This window comes from Anguilla rostrata, chromosome 13 (genome assembly GCF_018555375.3).
Source record: "Anguilla rostrata isolate EN2019 chromosome 13, ASM1855537v3, whole genome shotgun sequence".
Classification (NCBI taxonomy): Eukaryota; Metazoa; Chordata; class Actinopteri; order Anguilliformes; family Anguillidae; genus Anguilla; species Anguilla rostrata.
The window spans coordinates 25,790,629-25,801,418 of NC_057945.1; the positions used below are offsets into that span (position 1 = coordinate 25,790,629).

At 44.8% G+C, this 10,790-nt stretch overlaps 1 protein-coding gene across 4 annotated transcripts; it reads right to left on the reverse strand.

Moving 5' to 3' along the window:
• Window positions 1-87: 87 nt before the first annotated feature.
• LOC135237798 (exportin-2-like) lies at window positions 88-10,787 on the reverse strand. Of its 4 annotated transcripts, XM_064305271.1 has the most exons (26): window positions 9,960-10,082; window positions 9,345-9,435; window positions 9,035-9,177; window positions 8,690-8,791; window positions 8,435-8,580; window positions 8,055-8,145; window positions 7,860-7,967; window positions 7,680-7,772; window positions 7,402-7,569; window positions 7,166-7,295; window positions 6,354-6,419; window positions 5,889-6,091; window positions 5,593-5,677; window positions 5,438-5,499; window positions 5,207-5,343; window positions 4,568-4,671; window positions 4,150-4,247; window positions 3,830-3,980; window positions 3,474-3,682; window positions 2,740-2,837; window positions 2,344-2,429; window positions 2,169-2,250; window positions 1,781-1,927; window positions 1,066-1,297; window positions 621-746; window positions 88-458 (listed from the first exon to the last, which is right to left on the reverse strand). In XM_064305271.1, the coding sequence occupies exons 1-25, from the start codon at window positions 9,981-9,983 to the stop codon at window positions 657-659; spliced, it is 2,946 nt and encodes a 981-aa protein (XP_064161341.1). In that variant the 5' UTR covers window positions 9,984-10,082; the 3' UTR covers window positions 88-458; window positions 621-656. The 4 variants fall into 4 exon arrangements, with proteins under 4 accessions (XP_064161341.1, XP_064161342.1, XP_064161340.1 ...); XM_064305272.1 differs by lacking the exon at window positions 9,960-10,082 and adding an exon at window positions 10,640-10,787 and having other exon boundaries at window positions 88-746; XM_064305270.1 differs by having other exon boundaries at window positions 88-746.
• Window positions 10,788-10,790: the final 3 nt, after the last annotated feature.

Consider the following 10,790-nt stretch of genomic DNA (forward strand, 5'->3'; position numbering starts at 1 on the left):
AATTTGTATTAAACATCTGGGTTTTTCTTGTATGAAAAGCACTCTAAAGGTTTACTTCTACTGCAAATAAGCAACAGGTACCATTCGTTTTATACAAATGCTGTTTATTAATGTTTAAAGGCATCAGAAATGGACAAAACCAACAAAAAAACTACAATGCACAAAATGCAAGAGCGACTATGAAACTCCTATTTTGAAAAGTAAAAATGTGGGGGGATAGACCGCTTCCTGGATTCAGCAGACAGCCATAAAGAGGTCATACACGTGTTTGGTCCTTCCTCTATTGTGTTCAACAAATGTTAGTATGTGGGGTTGGTGCATGTTGGGCAGTTATGAAAATCCACTGAAGGCATGATTTCCCAAATATGCTGATCGAGTGGAAGTACTCTGACCTTCCCAGCAAGTCCAGGTCCTGTGGGACACATTCTCTGCAAACCAGGGGAAAAGTCTCTAACAGCCTGCAAAATTCCAAATTGCACATCAGAGTCATTTTATGAAAATGAAAAACCTTAAAAACCCCTCATTTCCAAATGATCAACATCACTGTTGCTGTATTTTCTATTCCCTGCCATAGTCCAAGTGTACCCAATCCCGGTATGTCAGTGACACAGTGCCCCCACCTGTAGACATGAGTGTTAGGGTAGTCTAATCTTCCATTACACTAGCTGCACGCTGGCTGCTTGGAGGTAGCCCTGCAGGAACTGCAAAGCTTCAGCATTTAGACTGGTGCTCAACATTGAGGGGACCTGCCGAGTAAACGGGGAAACACTTAAGTCACCTTTCCAGACTCCGCAGATCATTAAACCAAGTTATTGACACATTTGGATTTCATGGTGTAAAACAAGAATGAGTCAGGCATTCACTACTGCAAAGCTGCAGTCAGTGTGGGTTAACTGCTATCCATCAGCTGTTAAACAGTCCCCGTACGGAGATCTGTGAATAAGTTGAAGTTTTCACAGCAAAATGAATTCCTACAGTTGCTGAAAAGGTTTGGAGACCACTGTGCTCCTGAATGCTGGAGACAGACATGCAAATTTGAGGCGCTATTGCCTGCTTGCGACTCACCCGTCCTGGGCAGGCAGTGGACAGTTTGTGCAGGGACTGCGCTAGCATGATCTTCGGGTTCATGACGGTGTCGCCAATGGGGTCGTGCTCCTTCTTCCCGGCAAAAGCCAGCTGAGAGAATGCGGTCTGGTATCCGGCCGCGTCCTCGATGTCGATGAAATGCTCGTCGTCAGGGATGCTGTCGTCTTCAGGTAACTCAAATAGACCAATCAGAGCCTGCAGTAGGAGGGGCCTGCACAACAATTTCCATCAATGAGACCCAACCATTAAAGCCATGCACTGTAATCCTGTTTCTTTGTAAAGTATCCTGAGCAGTGATCTCAGAACGACAATTACGATTACATTACAAACATAGACTGGACGCCTCCATATTGTATTTAACCCAAGTGGCGGAAGATCGTATTTGAAGCATCCATAAACTGGCATTACTTCAATAAAAAGCACAGAAGTACAAGGCATTTGCTTGGATTATAGTGCAAGAAAATTTCAAATCTAAACCAATCTCAAATTTATGAATAAAGTTCCAGGCTGGGCCATGAAACTGAGAAAAAGCAGCAACAAATCCATTAAATATCAGCCTTTGAGGTTCTTCCAATGACTGTGGACCCATATATCCTGACACTAAAATGCTAAACATTCCACAGTAAAATCTGTCTGCTTTTAGCCAAAAGGCCAAAGGGGGCCTAATCCCTCACTAATTGGCCTTCTCCCTCACCAGAGCTTGGTGTATTCGGTGTCCATCATTGCTGGGCATTCTGTCAACATCTTGGTGATGCCTACAGCACAGACCTTCCGGTCCACCTGGCCAGACACCTTCTGAACCTCTGGAATGACGATCTTCTCTACCACCATGCCGAACATCCTGCAGAAGCAGAGTGGAATTCAGAGCCTAGCTGCAGTACCTGAGGCTTCTCATTCCATTTCATTCACAATTCAGGACTATGCAATAGGGCAGAGTTTTGTTAAATTCAGGGTACATACCCACAAAATTAGTCATATTTAACAAAAAGTAAGATAATAAATCGGAGTTGAGAAGCATGAGCATTAAATGGAAAGTAATGTAAAAATGACACGGTGACATCAGTTTGACCTGAAGGACTTACTTTGGCTGTATGCTGTCAAATATCTCCTGCAAGGCAATAGCTCCATACTTCACACAGTAGAGACTGATGAATACCAGGAAACCTGTGGATAATAGGAGAGGGTGAATGAAAGAGTGAGTATGTGTGTGTGAATAGTTTGTATATGAGGGAGCATGCGTATTTTAGGTAGACTCACTCTTGACAAATTTGGTGGTTTTGGAGCTCTGCAGCCTTTGAAACAGGAGTATGAAGATCTGCTTCCTGTACTGAGTGATGGATTCTCTGAGACAAACAAGAAAACACCCAAGAGTCACCTAAGCAGATGAGTTGTCTCTTCAGGATCCCTTGTGCTATTATAGCTTTCCTTGCAATTCAATTAACACATGCCCCACAACAGAACTGCAATACAAAAAGCAATCATAAAATTCCGGAAAGTATCCGAACCCCCCCCAATGGCTGCCACACTTGCACTCAAAATGGCACAGAGTCTGAAACTGGAAAGCAGCACTGCACTGAGCAGAGACAGGCGGCACGCTGTGTGCACATCAGTGTAGGGTAATGCCTTCAGTGGGAGGAGCTTAAGGTCACTCACGGGGGCATGTGCTCGATGATACTGTTGAGCAGGTAGAACCCCTGGTGGTCATTGGCCTTGGAAGCAAGGAGCTTCTGGAACACTCCCAGCAGACCTGGCTGTAGGTGGGAGGACAGTCAGTTAGGAAACATCAGCCAAGCAGTACAAATCTGGCATCCCTATGAAACTTCACAAACCCATTATGAGCACAACACAGTGTTGAGCGAATAACCAACATTTCAATGTTGTTTTTTTTGGTGTTTAAATAATTAATCAACATCGGTTTGATTATTTGAATTGTCTTAATTTGGTGGATAAACAGTGCTTCTCTCAAAGCTCGGTGTGCTTGTTTTTTTTAAGTTGTAGTTTTTAAAAGGCAGCTACTCAAAACAGTTGGCACAGAAATAAGCTTTGCAATAACTACAATGACCATAATCCTGCGCCTACAGACATGCAAGTAACGGGTATTTTACCCTTCTGACTCACAAAACCATAACCTGCATCTCAAAGCCACTTCCTACCTGTGGAAACACAAGACTACTATGTAAAGAGCACATGCAGCTTCCCTACACCACAGGGCAAAGGTTGATATAGCACTTCCAGCACACAGCCATAGGCAGGGTAGTGTACTGACTGGATGTTGGATAAATTAAGTACAATTTCAGCCAGCAGTTGGCGGCATGCTGAACTGCCTTTCATAAACCCTGGAGAGGCGTAAGCAGCAGTGCATTGGAAGCCCTCTGGCAGGCGCTCACTATTTTGTCAGCGGCGGTGCTGGCAATGGCGGCGCCTCCTTTCAGCAGGTAGGCCTGCAGCAGGCGGACCAGCGGGGGGATGTTGCCTGTGCGCTCCCACAGGACGGGCTGCAGCAGGTGAGGGAACAGGGCCATGTAGGCGGAGGTGGTGGAGCTGGAGCGGATCTCCAGCAGCAGAGACATCACCTGGAACATGTACGGAACAAACTCTACAGAGACGGGGGGGGAGAAGGAATGACCAGAAGATCTGTGCAGTTGCCCTTATAAAGCTAAAAAACACATTTTCAACTACTGTCAAGTTGGAGTTTTAAAAATGTTATTTTATTGGACTTCTGAGGAGTGGGACCCCTGCCTACCCTGCACGTCGTTCTGCAGGATCTCGGTGAAGACGGGGAAGAGTGCATCCTCAAAACTGTCCACTGTAGCTGGGCTGGCTTTGCAGGTGATCCTAATGGACAGGCACAGGGACTCAAACAGGTAGTGGTTAAAGTGAGGCTTGCTGGGGTTCTGAAAGAAAGGAAACACACATGAAATACAGTCACTCCTATACCAGTTCTTCCCGGGGTTTAGAACAGACTACAGTCTTACACAAAGCAATTACACATCATCAATTAGCAGACCATACCAAAATTATGGATGGGTAGTTAAACACTGGGTAAAAGTAGCCAGGGCCTACCTTGCTAACTAGGAGGAGCTTGTGAGTGAGCTGACCAATCAGAGTGGGCACATATGGAACAATGGCCTCTTGGAGGAGGGAGAAGCTTCGCATGATTGCTGCAGATTTGAGTGATGATGGTGCAATGTGAGGTCACATGTTAACATGACAACACACATACACAATTCAGAGAGAAAAAACCCCACACACAATACAACAGCATTAAATTGTAACTGGCTATTCAAAACAGGCTCTTATAGTGTCCTTTTTTAAATCGTGGCATTGAAAAAAGTCCTTGACTGCAATGCATTAGAGAAACACACTTGCTTCAGCTGCAGGGCACACGTTTGTGCTACAGGTATAGTGGTAACGGAGACATAACTGCAAAATCCTAAGTGGGGAGTAAATAGTGAAAATAAATGCATAAAAAGCGGGGCACCTTTCATGATGTACTCGTTCTCGGCAGAGCCGGGCAGTGCCAGGGCCTTGAACAGGTTGTTGAGCAGCTGCTCTGTAAAGGGGGCCATCTCTGCAGGTGTAATACTGCAGACAGAGAGCACAGAGACCGCTTCAAATATCCATCATTCTGACAAATGAACATCACTGACAGCTTTATCATGCCCTTCACTGCCTGCATCTCACACAATGGGGCCGACTGGCTGCTGTGTTTTTACACCGTAGACAGTGTGAACCTGGAGAGTACAGTGGGTGTTTAGTAGAGTAATCAGTCAGTGAAGAGGTGTTGGGAAATAAGGCCGGGTAAACCAGGGGTATGATACTCAGTGTGGAACTGTAAGATACAACAGGTGAATAGTACTCAATGTAGAGGTGTTGAGTACAATAGGTGATCGATAAAATACTTGGCATAAAGGTGTTGAGTACAGTAGGTGATTGACAAAATGCTCAGTGCAGAGGTGTTGGGTACAGTCGGCGACTGAAAAAAGTACTCCTTGTAGAGGTACTAGTTACAGAAAGTGACCAGCAGTACTCAGTGCAGAGGTGTTGAGTATAGCAGGTGATTGACAGGGTACTCAGTGCAACGGTGTTGGGTATAGCCGGTGATTAATTTAGTACACACAGGGTAGAGGAGTTGGGGCCTCTCATGGTGAAAAGCCTCTCCAGGGCATGAGCAGCGTAGGTGTGCTCCACTGTGCTCTCCGCTTCCAGGTGAGCCACCAGCAGCGGAACGGCCTGGAGGAGGTGCTCTTTCGGGAGCTGAGAGGAGAAAGGAGGAGAGGACAACAGTCGGGGGGGGAAGAGGCAGGATGGGAGGACAGATGATGGTGGAAGGGAAGAGGAACAATCTTACCTGACTCCTGAAGATCATTACATATTTGATAGCGTCAGCCTTCAATACTGGAAACTCGTTAACTGAAAGAAGGAAAAACGGTCATCAGTGAACAACCAGCACGCTCACACAAAGTTGGTGAAAGGACACGAGGGCACATGCAATGGCATCCTTACCGTTTGGTGAATTCAGGTCTGTGAGAATGTGATTCACAAAAAACTCTGTGAGGTTCACCAGCTCATTGGCTTGTGTTATTCCATGCTGAACAACAAAAGGAGATGTTTGTGTACAACAAGAAACAAATGCAGTCAGAAAATGAGCATTTTACAGGCAAAGTCTCATTCCTGATTTGCGCCATGGGAGTAAGGTATTGGGACAGCCCATGCCAAAACCCCCACCCAAACTCAGCACGGTGCTTTTCCCACTATGATGCCATTCGGAGTCTACACAGTTGCAACACAACTACACCAACCTTCTGCGTCTGTGCCTTAGAAGCCAGCGATGTCACTAGGTAGATGGCAGCGTCCTTGTGCTTCCAGTTGATCCTGGGGTTCTTGCCGTACTCTGCCAGCATGGAGCTGACGTAACCAGAGAAGATGGTGGTGACTGGGGCCTCGAAGAACTTGCAGAGGCCCCGCACGAGGTCACAGGCTGCCCTGCGGCGGGTGTCTATGTCTGTGGACAGGCGGAGGTGGGCACATTGTCCCCCATTTAAATCAATTTTATTGATATCAACCAGTGACACAGTAAGCTTAAAAACAAATCAGGACTTGAGGGCTGTGCTAAATTCCATGAGGATTTGAAAATGCTGCGTTGATTACATACAGCCTATTGAAATGCTACAGTATTGCTGAATGTGGGTGTGAGTCAGGAATAAATGATCACCATGTACCACTGTTCTGTTAGCATGCTGGTGAGCTGAGTGAGCAGCTGTTACCTGAGCCCTCCAGGTCTCTCCTGATGTACTCCTCTGAATTATCTTCAAACGCTTCCTCATCTGCACCTGTGAAAGTAACCAGGTCAGCTGGCAACAGGCTGCTAAACCAAGAGCAAGCATTGATGACACCATTTTAGAATTTGATAACAAAACTGAATATGGATGCATATCCCGATGTGTCAAACAGCAAGTTAACTTTCTTTTCAAACTTGTAAGATATTTATAGTTGCCAAATGCTCTGCTTCTACAAAGCACATTAATCATTCTGCCCCCAATCCTCGTTTTGGTATCTACTTCAGTCATTCTGCATCAATAACCTGCACACTACCGATCCATCCTTAGTGTGCCTTCCCCTGGGCTCATTCCAATCCCTTATTTTTACCTCCTTGCATCCACCCGACACACTTTCCTAGCGCCTTAGCTCCACCCAACAGAGGACGCAAGGAAAGGACATGAGGATGGAAGAAACAAGGAAATGTGTATTAGGCAAATGCGCTTTCCTCTCAACTGTCAGTTTGAAGATATGCTAATTACAGATGTGGCAGATAGGGAGAGGTGGATCCACAGGTTGGTTATTTATATGTCACACGTTCCAAAAAATAAATTAAAAAAATAAAAACTTATGCAAAGGATGCACTTGGGTTTCCCATCTCAAGGATCCTTCGCGAGCCTCCCAGCTCCTTCAAGGAGCATTTAAAAGACTGGCATTTCCTTAGAGATGGTAGACCTTGATCCAATTCTGAGTCAGTCAAGGACCGAGGAGACAAGGACAGATAAAATAAGCGACTGGAATGAGCCCCTTGTTCACTCACTTCTGAACTCCATATTGGGAACGATGACCTTCTCACAGATGCTGGTCAAAACATTCTGGTCCTCAAACAGGTGCTTGTAGTGCGGCCTCTCACAAACAGATGCCAGGAACTGAATGGCATTGCTCACAAGCTGCACCAGAAGCAGAGAAACCACAATGTGCCATTCAAAACCCTGAAAGTTTGGGAACCGGAGTAATGTGAAGAGGAGTGCCAAACTGAAGAGAACTCGGCCTCACCAGGTCATATTTGACCTCCTGCCCGGTGGTGACCAGCAGGTTCCAGATGGCGGTGACGAAGCGCGGCAGGTAGGGCTGGAACTCCTCGTCGTACTTCTGCGCGTACAGGGCCGCATTGTCGCAGATCTGAGACTTCAGCAGCTCCAGCAGGCCGGCCTCCTCCTCATCCTGTGGGAGATGTGCGGCACGGACACGGTCACGGCTCAGACACGGCACCCGGCCGTGAACTACACTAAGCCAGGGAAAGTGTTTTCAAACCAAGCACTGCTTTTGCTCACGTCTGTTTGGAGGAGCTTGTTGTCCAGTGTCAGCAAGTTGTGGAAATTTGTCATCCAGGTTTCCATGTTGTCTTCAAAAAACTCTGGAAGATCCTGAATGAGATGGGACATAGGAACAGCTGAATAAGCAGCAAATGCTTTTTTTGAGTCCTGCTGGGAAAAGCACAAAAGGGGACACACCTGAAAATTGAGGCTGTAGAAAAGCTTGGAGATGAGTGTGAGGGAGGAGAAGAGGACCTTCAGGGCATTGATGTCCGATGCGTGAGTCTGACACAGGTCAATTGTAGCCTGGAAAAACAAGCAGTCGCATTAGCATCCTGCCACAGCGCAAATTAATTTTATCTATGGGCTGGGATTCAAGGCTGAGAAATTCACCTTAAAGAGTTCAGTGAGAGGTTGGGCAAACGTGTCCAGCACCAGCTTAATCTCCAACCAAAGCTCGTTAGACTTAAACTCATGTCGATACCTAAGAGAAAAAGAAATCTCAACTCAACTTGATATACCATCATTCTGCTGATATTCCACTGATCTACTGCCCACCCCCCACAACATTTTAACAATGTAAGCCATTATCAAACTAACTCAAATATATCTTTAACGGTTATGTGTTCCATTTACTGAACCGATACATAAATATGCAAGACTATAAAATGCATACATATGAATGTATCCATTAATCTAATGAATATATGAAGAGTATTAATCATTAATAGCAATCTACAATATCATTAGCGAATCCTCGCACTATCACTTACCTCTTAAAGAGTGAGTGTGCAGTGCGCAGCACTCCATTTATTACATGGAAATCTCCACTCTGAAAGCGCGTCACCATATCCTTGAGGAGTTCAGGCCACTTCTGAGGAAAGTCTTCACGGCCAATAATGCTGATGGCATCGCTCAGCTGCAGTACAATAGGGAAAGCGAGAAGGTATGGCATCAACGCTCTCACAATGGGCTCTATCCAAATTGCAGTGAGGATAAGTACAAATCCATAGCTCACAGCAACATACCTGTTTCTGAATCTGCTCTGGGCTGGTCAACATCAAATTTACAATGTTGGCTTTGATGGTTGTTCGGTCTGCATCTGAGATTTTGTTTGGTTCATCTTCAATCTATGAATAAGGTGAATATGAGAATGATAATTAACAATCAGAAAAAAAATATGAATAAACACAGGTGTGCATTATCACTAGACAAGACTAATGTCAAGCTACAAGACCTGCGTAGCCTCTACCTCACCATCCTGAACCAAATGGATACAGTTAGTCCCATCCCCACTTCCCACTTTATACCTCCCAGCCTCCAGACATGACTAATCCTAATCAAGAACAGATGTGCGCTCCTGACAAACTTACAATGCGCCAGTTCCTCTTGATGTAGTTCTTGAAAGTGACCGCAGCACAGACTCGGATCACACTGTCCTGGGATTTTTCCAGCAGTGTGAGTAGCAGGATTGAGTAGTTCTGATTGCCTTCCACAGACTCAAGAAACTTCTCAGCTAAGAAGGACATAAACACAACATTAGGAAAACCATTACAGAGCCATTTCAAAGACCACACCTTCATATGTCTTAATATTTCCACATTTGCAAACCTACTTCTACAAAAACTGACGTTTTATGGTCCATCCAGATACATTCAACCAACTGCCCTTTCTTTCACATACCTGGTCGTCTGACAGAGGGATTAGGATCAAGAGTTTTCTGCAGGAACTCGGTGAGAGTTTGCAGGTTAGTATCATTCAGGTCCATGGTCCCCTAAAAGACGAAGACTTAATATTATCTCCAGACATTAATATTATTTTGGTTTACAGAAGGAAGGTACACTGCAAAGTCAGAAAACACAACATTCATGAAAACGTAAGTATAACCACAATAGCTATGGAAGCCAAGCACCACCTAGCTGGCTAGCCCTGCTAAATTACAGTAGTTCGCTGGATAGATGGGCGTGCCCCGTGCATTACAGGTTTGAATTTACTTATTGGCATAACATTTTCTACCCTTTATGTAGTTTTAACCACGTTTAACTCGCGTTACAATTATTAGTGACAACTCGAGAATACCGTAATATATAACACAGCTACTTACTTTCTCATCACGCACAATACACTCACTTTAATGACCGATGCTTTCAATTTCAAAGCCAATTACCGTTAGTGAGACATCTCACAATACCTAGCTGCATAACACGACAACGACAATAAATGATCTAGCCAAGTAACAAGCTAACTTCCTTGATAGCCAGCTAGAAATATTAATAACGTTGTCAAAGTGGGCAGTACCGTGACTGGTGAGTCATTCAGCATATAACTAGTATAACGGCAATCTCGTTAACGTTATCTAGCTTAACACGCAACATAGGGGAGTTAGTCTACCAAATTACCAACTAACACTACCACATGCATAACAAAAATGAAAAACATATAGGACAACCGAACAATGCAAGTACTTCCCATGAAATTAGTTTGAAATTCAAAAAAACACCTTTGCAGTCCAATATAATACGATGTCAAATCGCAAGTAGCACTTTGGTCCAATCACACAGTCTAGGAGGCGGGACTGTGGCACAGCGTTGCCTGCTTCAATCAAGTTCTCTAATGCATTCATTTAGCTAGTCTGTTAGTTAGCTTTTTTTCGTTAAATGCTTTTTACCAACCACAACGAGAAGGAAGGAGCGGCACAATTTATCAATCCAAAACAACTGACTAGCTCGCTGATGCATTAGCTAATGTTACCTGCGCTGCCATGTCCACCCCAACTTAACGCTTGGAGCTATAAATTGCGTGCTGACTGCATGGAACCAGCGCTAACTTTTCAAAGGACCCGATTCTATCTAAACGAAAACGTTATAACTACGGTAGCTTAACTAAGTGGTACTGCTTAGCATACCGAGCAGTGTATACCCTAATAACGAACTAAATGTACAGTACATATCTTCAAAGCGCTGAAAGTGATGTCTTACCCTTGGAATAGATTTACGTTACCAACTTTGCTGAAGCTGCTGTAAGTGGTTGGATTTCTCCTTTTTAACGGCGCGATGACACTAGTACGCACTACGCAGGCGCGAATGGCGGATACTGCGGTTGAGCTGTGCAGCTGTTTCTTGGTTATTG